The 20443-nt window shown below is 42.8% G+C and overlaps 1 protein-coding gene across 3 annotated transcripts in view; it reads right to left on the bottom strand.

Annotated features, from left to right (window-relative positions):
• Nucleotides 1-20443, bottom strand: part of THSD7B (thrombospondin type 1 domain containing 7B) — a 299304-nt gene that overhangs the window by 175640 nt on the left and 103221 nt on the right. For all 3 annotated transcript variants that reach the window (XM_054277755.1, XM_054277756.1, XM_054277758.1), the window contains exons 4-6: nt 17161-17956; nt 8644-8898; nt 2054-2223 (exon numbers count right to left, since the gene is read on the bottom strand). In XM_054277755.1, coding sequence (XP_054133730.1) covers nt 2054-2223; nt 8644-8898; nt 17161-17956 — 1221 coding nt within the window. The remainder of the gene's footprint in view (nt 1-2053; nt 2224-8643; nt 8899-17160; nt 17957-20443) is intronic.

The following is a 20443-nucleotide window of genomic DNA, read 5'->3' as shown; positions in this document are numbered from 1 at the left end:
GCTCAAGGAAACAGGTGCTTCCTTTCCAAACACACATTTTAATAAAAGAAGAAATAGATGGGAAGACTAGGCAAATAAAAAATGGGAGAGACATCCTTGGGGGATAAAAGAGCTTTGAGCAGTATGTATAAACACATCACAGATGGTACCTGTCTCCAACTAGGATTCAACATATTTTATCCCAGAATGCTACTGGAGAGACCACGGGACAAAATCTTCTTTCACATATGTCATTGGGCCCAGCTCCAAATTCTCTTTGGAAGTAACCAGAAGAATAACAACTATGATGGATGGTAATGTTCCATTAGACTTGCTTGTTTGACTCCTGAATGATCCCTTTAAGGACACTCAAGAGGTGAAGAAAGAAAAATTACTGTGCTTTTGATGGTAGCAATTAGACACTATATTTGCTTATACATAGAGAATTAACTTCTTCATCTTCTCATCCCTGAAAAATTGGTACAGTAAAAGATGAGATAGTGATAAATAAAAGTATTCTGCCAGTTCTGATTGCCAAAAAAAAAGGCAAAAAAATATGTAATTCTTTATTTATTCAAAGAACAAAAATTATTCAGCTAGTAAATGAGACACACTGAATATCACTGGATGAGGAGGGATAACAGGGAAGGCTTTCCCTGTTCCATTTGCATGTTACTGTGCTGACAGTAGAGGGGATATTCACTTTCCAAGCACTACTGTACATCTGCACTACTGCTCTGAAATTACAGTAATAGTTTATAACTAGTACAATTGCTCTGCACAGCTGGGTTTTTCCAGCTGACTATATGAATTTTTTTTTTTTAAAGATTAGAAGTGTAAATACAAGGAAGAGGTATTGCTTGGTTTGTGGGGTTTTTTTAGTTGAGGAGAGGGCTGGCAACTTTTAAGCTGAACTGAACTTTGAGCAAGGGAAAAAGCTGCAGGTGGGTCACACACTGGGTATGCAGCACCACTCTGGTCATGAGATACAGAAATGCTCAAGGAATTCAGAGGCACTCCTCTAGTCTTGCTGAGAAATTCACAATTCTGACAAAGAATAAAGTGTGAATGAAGTCAGTTCAAGCTCTCTGCTCATCAACCTGCCCCACAATGGCTGCAAGGAACATAGGAAGGCTCAGAAGGATGAAGAAAGTCAATAAATGCCACACAGCTTTTATCAACAGCCCTTTCCAACTCTGAAAGTCCACACTTGGGTGGAACAAGAGAGAGGAGTTGTGCTGGGAGAGCACAGGAGTGCCAGATGTCTGGGAGAGGTGAATCAGCCACTGTGCATGGACTGAATAAAGATTAAAACAGGTCTGGTTTTCCATGACCTCAGAGTCTGTGAGGGATGCTGGGACACACACTGGGCATCCAGGAAACTCTTGCTTCTCCTCTCTAAGTAAAAAAATCTAAGATACAATATTGTGTTGTTATTATCTTACATCTCTGCTCAAAAACACATTCTGCAAGAGCACCACATTGAGTAAATAAAACAGCCTATGATGAATTATTCATTGTGAATCTGTAACTACTTATTATTCTTCTAAAGGAAATATAACTCACTTCCAGTGTCCAAAACCCGTCTGTCTGCTCAAAAGTTGTGACAATATTATTTTTGCTTTCCCCTTCAAATCACAAGAAAGATTGTGTATCAACCTGAAGCAGAGGCTAAAGCCATATCCGGAATGGTGTGTGACAACCTGTTTTATATTCTAAACTAAGACTACACTAAGATAAGTGCACTCAGCTACCAAGGGGCTGGGTTTCCTGATATATGACAGAGGAAGAAAAGTCAACTCCAAGCATAATTTAGTTCCTTCATCCTTTGTAACTCTCCCAATGAAGCGAACAACAGAACTGGCAGCAATTCATCCCCGGAGGCTGCGGCTCCTGGCAGCTCCTCAGAGCTCCCTCTGGTGCCCACAGCACCTCCCTGTGGGAGCATGGACACAAGGAGGGCACCAGCAAGCTAAAGGCTACCAATGACCCCACGTTTTTTACTTTTTTTCTTGCTGTTTCTGCCACTGAGATGCACTCAGGCCAGCGTTTCAGAGCGACCCTGCACACGCACCCTCCTTGGGCCGGTGTGTCCCCAGCTCCGCGACGATCTGGGCGCAGTACACCACCCGGGTCTGGATCCCACCTCCACAGAGCCCTGCCTGCTTCTGCTGCTGAGGGTCCTGCTGCTCAAGGAGCAGAGACACTTGGCAAGCTTTCCATTCAGAAGTCCTCCAGGCAAACCTTTGGGAATAGAAAGAGAACAGGTAAAATTAGTTTCTTGAAGACTACAGGAAGGGAGAGGTACTTTACTAGATAACAAAATACAATTGGGTTTAATCTTTATAGCAGCACTTTCCTATCCAAAACAGGGAATGTCTGGAAACATTTTGAGTGTTAAATTTACATAGGTTAAGTGTGTGCTATTTGTCTGGAGCACTTGTGTAAAACTTTTGACAGAGCACCAATCTCCAAAGCATTCTGAAGCACTAAATCATCCTGACAGCACCTTTGAGCACAGAGTAAAAAATGAGTGAAGATTAAGAGGTTTGATTAAGTGTGAACAGCAGTTTTCAAACATGTGTCTCAAAGCACTAAACCACCCCTCTCTGCCAAGAGCTGAACACCTCGCTCTGAAACGCCTCTAACAGCTGAAATCCTGCATTTGTAATGGAGCTCCAAGCACTTGCAGCTTTTCCACAGGGGGCACCTTTCTATGTGCCCAAGGTCCTGCCAGTTCCTTCAAGGGATTGGCTAAAGCATCTCAGTTAATTCCATTTTCCACAAGTTGTGAAACATAGAAAGCACAAAACAAAAAATGCTTTCATTCTGTGTTCCACTCACACCTAAAGATCATTAAAGGTTCTCAAGGAATTGCAACATTTTGGGACACAGGTAGGTGAATGTTGTACAGACAACAGTTGTTGGTGTGTATCAGCTTAAATGCCAGGAACAACTTACTAAAACCACAGGGAAAACAGTGCTGTCTATCCATGGAAAGCAGAATTTATTGCCCCATCATGACTGAAAACGCAGAGCATACTTCTAACACAACTGTTTCCACAGGCAGAGTTCGCTTTGATTCACAGGTCACAGTCTGAGAGGAGTAAATAAATAAGAGCCCAAAGTCTTCCCAAGCTTCCCAAACACAAAGCTCAGGCAATACTGTTTTTATAACCAATCTGTTCACACTTGTGCTGCTTTATGCCTCCACTCCTCTAAATTTCCTAGTTTATTTTTACCACAGAATCTTTGGGTTTTGTGTAATGTAAACTATGTAAAATAATTTCCTTCCTTTATTCTCAAGACAAATACTCTCTCCTTTTACAGCAGGTCCACAGTTGTTAAAACTACATATGTTCCTTAACTGCTGACTGATCACTGTAAACTCAAACACAGTGGGGCGTCTCTGCACAAAAAGCCTTCCACATCATAATTCTGTTTATTCTCCACAGTATCTGCTCCTGACAGCTATGGCAAGCAAACCTGCATCTCAAAACTATATGAAAAATAAACACACTAGTTGGAGTACACATGTTCTCTCAACTTACTTTGTGAATGAATTTTTTTTGTGAATGATTTTTTTTTAGCCCCAAGTTTTGTAATGTATTCATGAAAAATATTTGTGAATACTGCCAATTACTTGCATTTACAAGTACTGTTCAGATGAGCTGTCATGCTCTCTTAAGTAACTCACAGCATCTTGTGCAAATCTGGATACACTCACAGGGTTCATTACCCCCAAAGAAAATAATGAAGAGCACACTTTTCACATGACAAGTATCAAATACCTAACTCCCACAACATATAAAGCACAGTCATGAATTTCTCTTCTCCTTAGCTCCTTTTGGGAATTCCTAATCCCATTTCTTGGGCCTGCAGTGTTAAATGCAACCATAAAGGCAATGAAGAGTGCTCTCCAGAAAAAAACAGGTGAAGGGGATTCCTCCTCCACATCCCTTCAGAAATCTGTGCTTTTCAGGTCTACTTTTGAAATTAGAATCTTAAATATAGAACACATGCATCTTTCCACAGCCATGGAAATAGTTGTTTTAAAGAAGTATTTCTTAAAACAAAAATGGACTAAGGTAAAACTCATTATCAATATCTGATTTAGGAAGTCAGCTGTGAACTCTAGATCCTAAAGACTCATTTCCAGAGGTGTGAGCATCTGCTTCTCCTATTCAGTGTGAGCTGCGGGAATTAACACCTATGAAAATTAGGCCATCGGTGATTAAAATTATGCAAAATAACTAAATCTGAGCTCAGAGAGATAATTAAACTTCATCAGCTCTTGAATTAAAAAGAAAAAAAAATCCTTTATATATTCTCCTAGAGTAACTTGTGCGGGCATGTGCAAGGACAGCCCTCCAGTGCACCACTGGCACCAGCTCCAAGCCTCAGCCCTGTCTGCTCCCACCTGCACATGTCCAGTGCTCCAAAAACAAATCCTGACCTCCAGGCATAAAAAGGGACACGTTTCCATAGCCATTAACAAGCCCACCAGGAGGTCAAAGGGCTCAAGGGCACTGCCCAAGTCTAACTCCAGAGCCTTTCAGCACAGTTCACTGCACTTCCTCTCCAGTCTTTACTACTTCACACTAATGCCTTATCTTTAATTTGGGCATAATAAACCTCATTTACAGAGTAATACCATCATATCTGTATCTCAGAAATAAGCCTTTTTTAAAGAATCAAGTCTTAAAACATTCCCATTTTCCATCATTTAACTTCTGAAAAGCTTTGAATTTCCAACAAAGCAAGGAGAGTTTTTGCTATATCCCTGTCTCGTAACGTAGCAACCACAACCAAAATGAATGATATGAAGACATAATCATAATTCTGGAAAATCTATCTATTCCCAGTGAACATGAAAGCAACAGATCAAGGATAAAAAAGATATAATACATTGTTTTAAAACTCATGACTCGGTGACAGTTATGAAACAAACAAGGGCTCAATATCTTTCCGATTTACAGCAACCTCTCGGTCTCTTTAGTCTGCAGGACTTATGCTCTTAGTGTTTACACAAGTTTTATACCTGTATATACCCATTCACTTTAATTGAACTATCCCAAATTTATATCACAATAAAAGAAAGTAGAATCACCTCCTATGTGTTTAAGCTTTTTAAGCACTTAATCCTTTCAGAACAAATAACCAAAGGTAAAACAAAGCACAAAGCTCTGGAGTCTTATATGCAGTTAAAGTGTTTTATTTTCTTGCATTTAGACTATTGATTATAGATGTTATTGTAAACTTCAGCCATAAAATTAAAAGCCCTTCCCATTTAACAGCAAATTTACACCTGTGCCACCTACCTGTGATGGGACCTTTAACTTGTAGCTTTGCCCGGGGCATAGAGGTTATATTTAACTGAGCAGTTCCGAGGCTTAAAGTATTTTTGTCATCTCTGGAGCCTTTTAGGAGACTGGAATATAACTTCACCCACCTCCCTCTGAGGAGTACAACTCTGCAACCTCTTAAGCTGCTGCTTTTTTATGTCAGTGGATGAAGGCCACAGTGTGTACCTCCATGCTGTCAGGGGTGCTCTCTGCCCCTGCATTAAAAACAGCCTCTAGAAAATCATAAAAATCACAGATTGGTTTGGGCTGGAGGGGGACCTTGAAGATCATCTCATTCCAACCCCCTGCCAAGGGCACAAATATCTTTCACTATCCCAGGTGGCTCCAAGCCTGATCCAACCTGGCCTAGGACACTTCCAGGGTTGGAGCAGCCACAACTTTGCTGGGCACCCTATGCCAGCGACTTACCACACTCACAATGAAGAATTACTTCCTAATATTCTTCTAAATATAATATTAATTTCTTCTTAATCCCATTCCTTCTGCTCAGCAACTTGTTCTGATCTATCTCCTAGCCCATTCTCTTTGCTGTGGCTGAAGCATGTTGTGGAAAATTCTTGCCCTAAAACTAAAGGCTACTTGTTTCCAAATCAACCTAAAAAAAAAAAAAAGAGATGTTTTCTAGGAACTTGGAAAGTAAACAGCAGTCTTACCTTAAAGGATTTAAAACCTAATCTGATTAGGCAAACAGAAAAAAAGAAGGAGTGGTTTGTGTTGAGACCAGACAAATGAAGGACAGCCTCTTTCATTTCTGCTACTGAAGCTCCTTAAAGTCATCATGATCATTTAAGGGGTAAAAAGAAAAGATCATTGTTTGGTAAACCTAAGCAAACTACAGATGAAATGGCATATATTTAATGGGGAAAAAGCATAATTTTCTAGGTAATACCCTACAAATAGAATGTGGTCAAATAAGGAGCATAGAAACAGCTAAAGTTTCTTGTATTATTTCACAAGGATTAACACTACATCTCTGTGCCTGGAAAGCTACTGATTTCCAATCTGAGCTATTTCCAGTAGCTCAGTCACCAATTCCCAAGGACCAACACCAAATCACCAGGCTGCAAACTGAAATATGGACCAATAGCAACCTTTACCAACTGCTGAAACCTAAATAACATACATTTTTCTTACTTCTATTCATTAATACAAAATCCTGGTCCCCACAGCCTTACATCCAGTAGACACAGCACATACTGCAATATTATGGATTTTCATTCTCGCTTGTTTCTTTATACTGAGTGAATCAATCAAAGTCTAGTAACCAGGCACTGCTGTAAAATTCTTCTGCACTGTGTGAGAAGGTCATAGCCTACCACCTGCATTTTGAGATATTACATCCCTAGAAATAACTATTAACTAAATACCAGAGTTGTACTTTTAAATATTTTCAGCTAAGTAGCTCTATTAACCTGCAAGTTTAATGTTATTTTTCTGAGCTAGCACATTAGAGTTCATCTTCCCTCATGCAGGTGCTGCCCTGGAGGTGCTGCCTCAAGGTAGGGAGGCATAATGGGATGGGGAAGGTTTCAGAGCTCACAGGCTCATGAAAACCTGGGCACAGCAGCAATGCACTGAAAGAACAGATTTTCCTTCTATACAGAGAGGGAGGCACCTACAAAAATTATCAGTGGTTTGCAGGTTCTCACCTTTTGTGCTCTCCTGGCTCTACACAACCGTTTGCCCTTCAATACAGTGCAATGTCAAAAAGGGGAAGTGAGAAACTAGGGACAGACCCATGTCTGTTCACTCCCTGATTAACTTCCAGCCAGTCTCCCCCCATCAGGAATCACCTGCACCCACGCTCCTGTACAAAATCAGCAAGACAATGTGTTAATCTATTGTCTTTGAAATTGATGTGCACTTGGGCAGGAGCAAAAATCACTCTGTAAGAGCCTTTCCTTAGAATGTAATCAAGCAACAGAATATTTTTTTATACTTCCTCTCTTCTGCTAGCAGGGTGCATAAAAATGATCAGCATTTGATTTTGAATGAGCCCAGTGATACAGAGACACTTTTACAGGTGATGCCTTTCTAAGAAATGTATCTTGCAAAGGCTTTATAGAAGGTTTTGGCAGTATCTGGCAAAAGCCCCAGAAACTCATGACTTGAGCACTGAACAGCTCTCCTATTAAACACACTCATTCACAGACAGGGAGATTTTTCTGCATGCATATAAAATTCTATCAATCCCAAAGCATTTTACAGTCAATCTCAGAGCATGTCTCACGAAAAATCAAGCAATATTTTATTGTCTTTGCAAAGCACACTATCGAGCTCCTCTGTTAGCCTGGCCAAGCAGAATGGCATGGACTTGCAGACCAGAAAGGTGAGATCCTCTCCTTCACACCACAAACCAAGCAAGCTCTCAGGGACTGCCAAGTTTCCCATTTCAGGAAGCACACAGAGGGAAGCTGAGTCCAATCTATTACCTCTGAGCAGTTCCCATCTTCCTCAAACAAGACTGGGATTTTTTTATGGGGAGATGAAGACGAATCATTAAATCTTATGTAAAAATTAAAATTTCAAAGCCAATAAAAGCTCAGCCATGGAGACCTGCCCAGTCTCTGCACAGCTGATGAAATTCTCTGAAACAGCAATCAGGACAAAAGCCATTTAGAGAACAAGAGCGACTGCTCTCAGTTTTTAAAATATGATAAATGGGAACTACATATGAAATGTAATGGGTCCAATTCAAATTTATTTCTACACATAATTGTAATTATTGTAATGGGAATAATGAAAATAGCAATAATTAAAAGAGCATTAGACCAATAATCACAGCTAACAATGACCAAATCGATGATCTCTCCGACACGGAGAAAGCACCACTTGCTCTCCATGCACAAGCCGAGCAGGGGGGAAATGCAGGGGCTTCTTTACTTCCAAAACCTGGGGGAGAAGCATCTCTGGCTATACCTGCCCAGTCTCTGCACAGCTGATGAAATTCTCTGAAACAGCAATCAGGCCAAAAGCCACTTCAGAGAGCAAGAGCGACTGCTCTCAGTTTTTAAAATATGATAAATGTAAACTACATATGAAATGGGTCTAATTCATGTGTAGAAATAAATTTAACTGTAATTATTGTAATGGGAATAATGAAAATAACAATAATTGAAAGAGAGTATTAGTAACCATAAATAATACCAATAATCACAGCTAACAATGACCAAATCGATGACCTCTCCGACACGGAGAAAGCACCACTTGCACCCCTCTCCATGCACAAACCAAGCAGGGAGGATCTGCAGGGGCTTCTTTACCTCCAAAACTGGGGGAGAAGCATCTCTGGCCATACCTGGGGCAGGGCTGCAGCGGTGCCTTCCCTCCTCCAGAGCAGGCCTCCCTCTCCTCCAGCTCCGGGCAGGGCGCCCCGGTGCCCACGGGCACGCTCCGCACGCGGCGGCGCCGGCTGCGCAGCCCCGCGGCCACGCTGCCCCAGCCGCAGCTGCGCCAGCAGCGGCTCCACGGCGACCACTCGGACGTGGCGCAGTCCTTGGGGACGACACAGGACCTGGAGGTCATGGGGCTCGCGGGGTCTGGCAGGCAGAGGCTGTGGTAAGAACACAGGACAACAGCTGAGGAGGTCTCGCTTAATGAGATTCTTTTCCGTGCCATACTCCCCAACAAGAAATCCATGGTCATTCAGTCAGAAGATCTACATCAACACCAGTGCAATGGGAATAAGAGAAGTTTTAATGCAGGGCATATAACACATTTCCAATGAGCTCTGGGCGCAAACTTGCATGCTGAGTACTTTGTAAATATTGTATCTCATTTATCTCAAGTTAAAACAGATGCACAAGGTATTATACTTGCACCTGTGTAGCCAGAATTTCACAGTTCATCCTGGATGGAAAACAAAATCCAAGCCCAAGAGAAATACTGCCAGAGGTAACCAATCCAACATCGCACACACAGGACTAGATGTTCTCCATCTCTCCATCCATCCATCCGAGCAACTCTGCTCTTTCAAAACCTAATTAATCCCACACTAATAAGAAAGGTCTCAGTTCCATGAGGCTGTTATCAAACACGTGCTGTCAAACAATGTCAGAGGGTTTTCTAACCTGTTAGATAACCAGAGACTCGGGAATGCTGCAAGTGGGGCTGGATTTTGGGACTCAATTACTCCTGCTGACATCAGGACATGATCTCATTCATTCTGTAACACTTCAATGGTGCCTTAGGCCAAACACAATGGGAAACCAAATTCTAAGGGCTACCAACTGATGAGACTTGGTATCAAGATACAAAGTCCCAGAATAACACTTTGAAGAGTTCCAACTCTACAACACATTTTGACTTCTGTATAGTGTTATATGGACAGTGCAAACTGGCCTCAGAAATTAAGACCACACCTGATGAACTCAGTGTGAACTCTAATTTTTCTTCTCCAGCCTCCAGCTGCTTGTGGTCAAAGCTTTTGCCAGCCGTAAGGAGCAAACACAGGTACACTTAAAAGGTGTGAAATCCAGGGCTGCTGCCAGGGAAGCAGCCATTACCCCTCCTGCTATTCCTTACAGCACAGCTTGGCCAAACTACCTCCCTCTAAACCAAACAGACTGGGGCAATCATGTCAGGATTGCTGGGCAGCCTCACGGGGAGAGCAGAGAAGATAAAGGGCACTCACTCCCTTCTCCAGTCCAGAAAGTGGTCCCCTTTTCACATTGGTCAACAGGAATATTCCCATTGAAACACATCAATTTGACTAGACCCTCAATCGCCAGCAAAATAGAGCATTTAGTGGCTTCTATTTGAACTTCAAAGTAAACAAAAAAAAACCTGTAACAACTTTTTGTCTTGATTTCTTCACCCAGAATAAAACTCAGTAATCTCACAGGTGCTGTGAGGATGAATTTACTGAGGCTTATTTAAACAACTTCAACAAGTACAAACAGCCTGTGATGTAACCCCTTCAAAATGAAACTATTCTTGCTTACAATTGCAAAACATGCCTCATTTCTCTACTACAAGTCAAATTGAACTGATTACAAAGCTATCTCTGGTACAAAATGTCAGTTCTATCAAAACAAGGTCCTGGAAAGTAATAATCATTATATAGGTATCTACTAACACAGGGGTTTTGAGTGATTTTTGGAACATTAAGTTAGGTGCAGTCACATGAATGGCCACTTTATTTCCTTTTTAATATTTTTTCAAAAGGGGAGCCCCCTATGCTAAAACATTAACAAGGAAGAATAATTCCTGATTTTCAGTAGATAAAACAGTAGCACATAAAAGACACTGTCCTAACTGATGGTACCAGAAAACTGAAGTTTGTCTAAGAACACAGAATGGTGTGGGCAGGGAAGGTAACTGATCTTGCTTCTCAAAGCAATCAAAACTCCCCATAGTGTGAATAGCAAAATCCACTATTGGGGTTGCACCAAAATCTGCCAAAGAGACTTCAGTCCTGCCTGATCTTTATTGAAACACCAACTAAAATGTAGCCTTTAAAAATCTGGATTGGAGTCTTGGTTCAAATGATCTTTGCCAGTCCCAGTTCTTAGCCAGACAATACCTGCCCTAATGGATTCTCCAAACCTGTGCCAATCCTCTGGCTGGGAAAGCCACCCCTGCCCAGAAATCACCTTGCACTGGCAAAAGCCTTTGCCAGAGGCTGAATAGCTGTTCCTTTCCCTGAAAATCTCCCCCACCGCTCCTGCTATAAAAGACAAGATGCTAACTTTGTTGACCTCAAGGTGAATGAGACATGGAGCTGGCAATTTCCACCCTGTTCAAGTAGGCTTTTGAGGGAGAATTACAAGCAACTGCTGAACAGAAAGAAAATTAATTAACTTGTACCTACTCATTCAGAGCCTCCAAGTCAAATTAATTGTGACACTGAGCAACACAAAGACAAATGTAAAAACACTCTTTTGCATGAAATTCAGACACAGCCTTTCATGTCGCAGATGTATTTAGGACGATCTAATACAGATAAAGCCCAGACCTGCGAGACACTCGCTGATCTGGGGCTGCAAACCAGACACAGATTTGTGCTGCTGTGGTTGTGTCCAGACCAGCAGGGACAGGAACGAGGTCTTGGGGACAGGAGGTACTCTATCAGCCCTGGTGATAGACTAAAATCAGTTTAAAACTGATTTTTGACATATTCATGTCTCAGGTTAGATTGTCTACTTGGGGGTCGATCTGGTAACGGTGATACAGCAGAGTACTTACACAAGTGCTGCTTTTTTGTGTGTTACATGCTTGGATTGACACTGTAAAACCCCAGGAATTGTTTCCCAGCCCACGCTGCGGCGTCTGCGGCGTAGGATGGATCCATTAGTGAGCAGCCAGCAGCAGCACAGAGCACAGCTCGCTCAAGTGGCACAGTGCCCTCTAAGCCTCTCATGTGCTGAAGGGCAATAAACCACTTATTAAAGAAACACAAAGCACTAGGAAGGAAACCTAGTCACGTCTGTTTCACACTCCCAGAGTCCTGGAGCAGAGCAGCAGAGGAGGAGGAAGGCAGCCCAGGGCACCACCCTGACTGTGCAGCTCCACATCCCTGGGGCTGCGTCACTTGAGGCTGCTGCCCCCAGAGCAGCACCACTGATCTCCTCCATCTCCAGCCACACACACACCCATGAGACACAGGAGCTGTGCAGCCCTGAGCTGAACCACACCTCCTTCTTGCTCTGGACAAAAAGCAGCTCACCAAAAATAGCACATTTTCCAACAGCTCAGTGCCTGTGCTACATGCCCTGCAGTCACAGAGCCATCACATCCACCACACGGGAATGAGTGGGAACAGGTCCATGAGCTGGAAAAAGCAGCAACACCACCCTGGAGCTGTGCACCAGTAAATCAGGTTGGGCACAGCACAGGAGTCACCCCCACTTCCCTTCCCAGCTGTACCAAGGCACTCAGAAGCACAGGTGAGTGCATTTCCTTACTTACAGGATGAGACAGGCACTTATTGTTAAACCTTTCACACTGAAAGCGTCCTCTGCAAAGAAACTGGGCGCACTAAGAAGCTGTCACCATGGCCATGCTGCTGGCACAGGGGCAGCACCAGGAGCACAGGGTGCCACATCCACAGCCAGGCTGTCCCCAGCAGCTCAGGAAGGCTCCTGGGGAGTCCCATGCCTGGCCAGGGAACTTGTGTTCAAATCCACATCCAATCCACTGCAGAGCAATCCTGAAGTGAGCTAAGTTAACAACCCATTTCCATTTTTCCTCCTTCTTCTTCAGCACTGTCTCCTATTCTGTAATTAAAGACCCAGCCCTACAGGCTGCTGGAATTCACACTGCCTGCTCTTTGCACATGGTCAATAATATTAACATCTCATAATGGACAGTCTTGCCATGCTTCTAACAGCATTGAAACACTTATTTCCCTTAGAAATTGGCAATCAGTGTTAACAGGCACACTTCTGAGAATTCCTAATACACTTCTGAGAATTCCTAATGTATTTTAGGGTCTTCAAGTGCTGCCAAGACTGTTCTGGATGCCACATATTCAATCTGTGCAGCAGAGGTTTCTTTGGCAGAAGAAACATCAGCCCCTTTTGCACCAGGTTGGTGAAGATGGAGAATATTTGCCTGCCACAAAACTGACCTAAGGGAAAGGGAACTGGGAGACCTATAATCCAAACAAACATCAGTAAAGATGTCAAAGTTTTGGTGTTTCCAGAATTTAATGCACTAGATCCTCTGTTTTAATTAAAAATAAAATGCTGGCTTCCATTTGCACTACCTTGGCAGACTCTGACATCTTGGGGCTACAGAGGCAGCTGCCTCCCAGGACAGTCTGGGAACAAGAGAAAAACCACAGTTATTATTGGACACCACTTCTAAAATCACTGAACCCCAGAACCATTAGGGCTGGAACAGATCTCTAAGATCCCTGAGTTCAGCTATGAAGCCAGCACTGCCAGGTCCACCACTAAACCATATCCCCAAGTGCCACATCCACACACCTTCTGAACCATCCCCTGAGCAGCCTATAATGCCTGGCCAATAAATTGTTACTCATGGAAATTAAAAAAGCCATCACTGCTCCTTTGTTTCTTGTGCTTTTAAATAAAAGCAAAAGAAATGAGAGACAAAACTTTTGAAAAGAATATTCTTCTTCTCCAACAGCTCAGGGATTTGTTTCAAGCCTGAGCACTGAGGCTTGATTCCTACATCTGCCAGGAGGAATGTGAACATAGAATTTCTCTCCCAGATCAGAATCACAACCATCAAATAGCATTTTACAGCACAGCATTTTCACCTCCGGACTGCAGAATTTTGTATTCATCCAGAGAACAGAAGAATGTCAACACTGAAACTGCAAATATTTTTTTCCTAAAAACATACAACAGCAAAGTGGTTAAGCACAGTCCACCAGGAAATGGATAATGGAAATTTAAATTACAGAGGCAAACAAAAGAGTTGAATGCTGCTCCACCTCCACTTTGACAGATGGGTTGTCCCTTGACTGAGTTTGACCTGAATTTTCACTTACAAAGTAAAGTAAACAGAAACCCAAATCCAACTCTATTATATCACTGTTGTCATCTTACACATAGAGTGAAGAGTTTAAGAAATACATACATAAAAGACTCCTAATACAAATAATAATAATAAAAAACCACCTTTTAAGTGTTTGCTCCTGACTTTAACTTCTCAGTATGCTTAGTTGAGCACACACATCAGATGAGAAAATCAGGTTAAATTTATTTAGAATTTCAATGTCTAACTATGCACATTTATTTTACCAAACTGCAATTTAGTATCTAACCTAAACAACCTTTTACTAAAAAAAAAAAAGAAAGGAACTCAAGTGCCTTTGTCTCATTATTCTGTAGATTTTTACAACTGTGACAAGACAGGAATGCAAAAATAGTAGCATTTTTTTCACATTTATTTCTTGCATCTTTTTCAGAGATTTTTTATTTTTTTAATGCATATAAGTGGTTGTGTTTGAATCTGTTATTGAATGTAAGGCTTAAGGCAACACCACAACGTTTTTCTGAACTAAAATGAAACCTGAATTCTATCTGCAGTAGTATGAAAAAAATTCTAACTTTTTAAATAAAAAAAAACTTTAAAAGGTTCAAACCAGATCCATAACATCATTCTATTTTGATGTTACCCCTTTTATTTTCATGAATATAACGTTTCTACACCAAAATCGTTTCTGAGCAAAAGCAAACCCTCTCAAAGCCTACTGATGTTTGGCTGTTCAATTGTTGTCACTTCAGGTGTTTTCAAAAAGGTCTGTCCCTCCCCTTCCTCTTCCTTTGTCCCTTTTCCTTCTCTTTTGAGAAATGCAGGACCTCCAGACTGAAAAGATATTTGATCAAAAACATCCCCAGCTCTGTTTCCCTGGCACGGCATGTCCAGCTTTCCACATGCTCCTGCTCCTCTCCCAGTAATTCCTATTTACAGCTCTGCAGTCAGACACCAGCAAATTAAACAACCTTGGTAATAAATTGGGCATCTTTGCCGTTTCATTATGATTTAGGAGGCAGGATGAGGACGTGGCCCCTCTCCTCTGGTGGCCCTTGGTGGTGGTTAGCTGATCTCTCCTGCAAGAACTGGGCAGTGGTGGAAGGCAAAGCCCAGCAGCTCAGACCCCGCTGTTAAAGCACATCTTGGGATATTCCTGTCCTTTCCCTCAGTTTTCCACAAGTTTAATTTACAGTGGTGCTTGCTTAGTTAGCAACGTTAGTAAAAAAGGGAAACATCAGCCAGGAAAATGCAGGAGCACAAATAAGGCACTTCTCCCCTGGTTTACAGCAGACACTTGGCTGCCTGCCAGTCCCCACCACGGGGTTATGCAAATGCATTTACTCTTCTTTATCAGTAGCCAAAACACCACCGGTGCTGTACAGCAACATCTGTAAGATCGGGCTGCTCTTCACAACAACGGCAGCAAATCTGCTGCACAACAAAACGAGGAGGACACCACCAGGGGATGCTTAAAGGGAGTCACTGTCAGGAGGATTTGATATCTGTGACACTCCAGCCCTGGAACCAAACAGGGAGTGGATTTTGGGCTGGATTTTTAGCTTTGAATTTCAGGCCCAAAAGGAGAAAGGAGAAGTGTGTGAGTGTCTGGATGCTGTAACATGACATGACCTTTCCTCCTCTACTCAATCAATGGGCTTTGCTCTTGCATTTAGAGTAAGAGTAAAGGATGGGTCAGGCCCAGCTCTGCAGTAAATCTGAGACACAAGCTCAGCAGAAACAGACTGCCAGGAGGTGGCTAATGGAGCTGTACACTCCCAAAAAGGGGGCTAGATCAGCAAAAAACTCAGAGAGGAACAAGGAAAAAGACAGCTTGATCAGGGATTGTCACTAAAACTAAAACTCTGCACTGTCATCCAGAAACTCAGTGTATAACACAGAAAACATTTATAGAAAGTTTCCATTTCCAGTATTAGAGCAAATATAGCAGTGAGTGTGTGAGGGCAGACCAAGTGAAATTTTAACAAAATCAGGATTGCCCTCCCAGAGCCTCTGATAAGAAATGAGATACAAGAGGCAGGAGAAAGCTAACAAGTGTTAACAGACATAAAGCTGCTGCTGGTCACACTGTGGAATAAATCACAAGTGATTTCATTAAAGTCAAGCAGCTACATGAGCATAAAATCTGTATATTTAGAATCAGCATATAATAAGAGACGAGTAATAAAGTCAAGATGTTAGAAACTGCTGGAACATTTCACAAAGCCTGACTTTTTTCCAAGTGATAAAAAAAATACTTCATACTTGGTTATGGGTGTAATAGAAGTGGGTAAGAAAAACAGTTAGAATTCATATTTTCACCTCAGTGTGTGTGCAAAAACACTGCAGAAATTAACAGGGGTAGAGAATTGGATGTAAAATAACCCCTTCTCTCTGCCATTTGAGTTTGTGCAGGTGCCAGGACCTATGAATTATTGAGAAACAGATTGATTTCTGCAAAATTCAAGAGAAGGATTTTTCAAGAACTTCTAATTTCCTTGAAAAACAGAACACAGTACGATCTCCAGAAATTCTGACTTTCTCATAAGTCAATCAATTTATCAGTCATCTGTAGCTACTGGCACCTTCCCAAATCCAACCTGAAGTCAAACAGCAGAGCTCAGCTTAAATTTTTATGTGAGAAATAGAAAGAATAAATCTTTCCATTATTTGCTGAACATTACTGTAACCTTCACATTCAAATTACAGCAAAGCAGCCTATATATATATGGACAAAGAGTAATCATTAGATAAAACATTAGATAAGGACAGAAATCAAAAACCTGTATCCAAGATGGACGTGCCAGTCACCTGTGCTGTACCAGCACCCAAGAGTTACATCCAGACAGGAAGGCTCCTCAATAAAAATAACAATCCCAGGTTTACTCAATGATTTCTTTCCAAAATATACCTTCTAGCACATTCACAATATCTGAGATTTATTTTACCCTGTATTGATTCATAAGAATGAAGGAGTTTAAGCTGACGCAATTTTAGCCTCTTATACCAAATATATGCAGTACATGACCGAGAATGGATCCTCCCTCTCCCACAGCCAGGGCCCAGCAACAGCACAAAGTGATATATAATTCCATTTCCTCAAAACAACAACAACAAAAAAGAGACCCAGAAGAGAATTATTAAAAATTATAAAATGAATTTAAACAGTCACAAATCGTAGAAGAATGCAAAATCCTCAACGTATGCTAGAAAGGAATTAAATGAAGAAAAGGCTCATAAAGAAAACACATTAAAAATTGCGTTTAAAACTCAAGAACGGGATTCATTCACCGTGGCGCTGCCAGGCAGAGCCAGGGCTCCATCACACAAAGGCAGCGGGGATGCCAGGAGCGGCAATCAGCCTTACCTGAGCTCCACGTGCTTCCCATCGCTCCGCACACAGCGCACCTGCCTGGTTTGGTACCCGATCTCCACCTCCCCGGCCGGCTGCTGCGGATGAGAGCCGCCGAGTCCGGCCGCTCTTCGCTCTCCAGAGTCCGAGCCCAAATCCAGCATCGTCCTGCCCGCCAGCTCCGCGTCTCTAGGATGGGGCAGCCGGCATTGGCCCCAGGGGCCCAGGCGGAGGCTGTAGGTGTGCTGCTCCTCCCCGAGCGGACAGGCGGGAGCCCCGCAGGCTCTGGACTCCGTCAGGTTGGGGCACGGCGCCCCGCCGTAGAGCGGGGGAGCGATGACGGCCCGGGAGCGGTGCTGCAGGCTCCCGGCGCAGCCCGGGCCGCACGGGGACCAGGCCGAGAACTGGGACACCACGCAGTCCCGCGGGCAGGGCACCAGGCAGGCCTGCTCGGCGGGCGGCTGAGGGCTGAAGTGCTCGCAGATCTCGCTGGACACCGCGGTCCTGTTGAGCTTCTGCAGGCAGCGGACGCTGCGGCGCTGCAGCCCGTGCTGAGCGGTGACACAGGCCTCGGCCCCCGCCTCAGCGCCCGCGGCCGGGACCAGCCCGCACCTGTCCCATCCCGAAACCTCCCACTCGAACAGCTCCAGGTGCCAGTCGCACACTTTAAAGCACCTCCGCTGGCTCTCGGGCTTGTCCTGCTGGTCGCAGTTGGCGTGGAACGTGGTCCAGCCCTCGGCGTGGGTGCACCAGACGGCCCGGCTGCGAACGCCCCCCGAGCCGCAGTCCCCGATGCAGCGGCCCCAGTGACCTGCAAGAGAGGGGCTGGTGAGAAATAGCACACAATGCTGCCCTGCAAAATCTTCAACCTCCTGACACCAGCAGAAATAGCACACAATGCTGCCCTGCAGATCCTCCTGACACCGGCATAACATCACACAACCCCTAAGGCATCAACTCAGAACGGTTTGGGTTGGAAGGGACCATAAGGCTCCTCTCATTCCAACCCCCTGCCATGGAACACCTTCCACTGTCCCAGGGTGCTCCAAGCCCCTCCAACCTGGCCTTGGGAACTTCTAGGAATGGAGCAGCCACAGCTTCTCTGGGCGCCCTGTGCCAGGGCCTCCCCACCCTCTGATTAAATAATTTCTTCCTAACTTCTCACCGAAATCTTGCCTCTTTTAATGGCATATGTTCCATGTTCCAATATGTTCCACATTGCAATATGTTCTCCCCTCCTGCCTCTTTTAATGGCATATGTTCCATGTTCCAATATGTTCCTCCTTCTCCTATCACTATCTGCCCATGTTAAAAAATATAAAACCTATATAAAATATAAGCCATATCCCATCATGTATTAAAAAGCAAATAACTACCAGCTGGTCGCTAAAATTGGCTAAGTACTTCCTAAAGGCTGCGAGTCGCTTCTCCCAGTATACTCACATGGAGAATGTTTGGGGAAAAAAGAAAATGCCTCACAGTGCTTCAAATTAAAGGCGAGCCTTTAATTTCTGCAGCAGTAAAATTCATCCCAAATGAATATTTAATTTCATTTGTACAAATTAATATAAAAATGATCATAAAAGAACAATCATCTAATAGGAAAAGAAAGTCAAGTTAGATAAGAGGAAAATAGTCTTAATAGAGCAATTAGTCAACAGAATAAACTGCACTGGGAAGCAGCAGAGTCATCATCCAAAGGGATAAAACAGTGAGGATAAATACATGAAAATAATCACCCTCAAGGTACACTGAGTAAATCGTTTCCACTTGCAGCACGTGGCACTATGAGACACAGCAAAGCCATCATCCAGGAGGAGAAATTAAACCAAAATAAAACCCAGCAATGTAGTTTTCAGTTCTGGAGCACACCAACAGACATACGTAATTGTATGAAATTTACTTGAGGATTTACAAGTGAAAGCAATCAGACAAGGCTAAATAGAACGATTTGTCTGTGAAAATATTATTCAATAAAAATCCACCAAATCAAAAGAATACTGAGGGCTATAAAGTACAAAATTGCCGGCAAACTGAAGAGCAAAGGTAGAGAAAAGCACTCAGGCCGAATCTTAACTATTAAAGGGATTTTGATGATCCTCTCAAGGGGGTGTTATCTCGTTCCTAAGTTTAAAAACTTTCCAATACCTCATAAAAGAGCCATTTTGTTCACTACAAACATTGCATATGTAATCCTTGCCTGAAAATACACTGCAACTGCACTATAGTTTCTGTTTTCTCAAGGTAGAAAATGAACTTGCAACAAATAAGTCGATTTATATTAAGCAATGCTACTGCAGTCAGTTTTTTTTTTAATTGATTTTAAAACTACCGGAATCAGTTAGGTGTCCAAACACACACAAAAACCAAAACCAGTCCCATAACAGCTGCTATTATAATCCCAGGTATTTTCTTCTGGCCATGGTGGTTTTGTTGGCAATCCCATTGTTCTTTCTCTGTGAATAGAGGAGCTGATCCTCCAGAGACAGGGGCTTGACACTGTGTAATGAAAAATGAAAATAAATAAATAAAAACTCCTGATGTTTTTATTTTTAGGAAAGGAGAGAAGCAGATAGGAACTGGATATAACTAAACTTCTTTTCCAATAGATCCCATAGTTCCTGTTCCTCCTGCCCCATCTTCCAAGCCAGGGCTGCAGCTCTGCCCTCAGTCAGGCACCTTTTGCAGGGGTGGACAGGCTGGGGCAAGAGGGGATGGCAGAGTCCTCGAGGTTTGGACAGCTGCAGCTTTTGCTGAATCCCTCAGGCTATGTGCAGAAATCTGTGTCCTTTTAATGCCTGTTTCTCACCAAAAGCCATCAGCCCAAGGTAAGGACTCAGTCATGACAGGTACCGTGAATGGGAAAAGGCAGCATCAAACTCTCGTGTGCTCTACAAGCTGTCCTACACTAATGACAGGCTTTCAGCAGAATCCAGTGTGCTTAAAAACTAAGTAATAAAAAAATTAACCTTTAAATATGCTTTTGAAGTTCAGTTGCAGGGAAGAGTTCCATTGACAACTTAAACATTCGTCCTTGATACCTCACCTTGATCTAACAGAATAATCTTTTCTACTGCCACCAAGATTTGAAACCAGACATCAGATTATGCAATTACTATCATCTAAAGGTAATAGTCAAAATTCAGACCTCAAATCCTGGGTGGCTTTCTATAACAGAGAAAAGTAACAATGATTAAGCATCACAAAATAATTGTATCGTGAACTTATTTATTTCTGCGCAGCACTTTAGCAAAGACAGTTTAGTTTTTAGAGGTGTGGAAGTTTCTGTACAGAAGAA

Source organism: Melozone crissalis, unplaced genomic scaffold (genome assembly GCF_028551555.1).
Source record: "Melozone crissalis strain CALT ecotype California unplaced genomic scaffold, PUWL_Pcris_2 ptg000023l_1, whole genome shotgun sequence".
In the NCBI taxonomy this organism is placed as follows: domain Eukaryota; kingdom Metazoa; phylum Chordata; class Aves; order Passeriformes; family Passerellidae; genus Melozone; species Melozone crissalis.
This window is presented reverse-complemented; position numbering and strand designations above follow the sequence as displayed.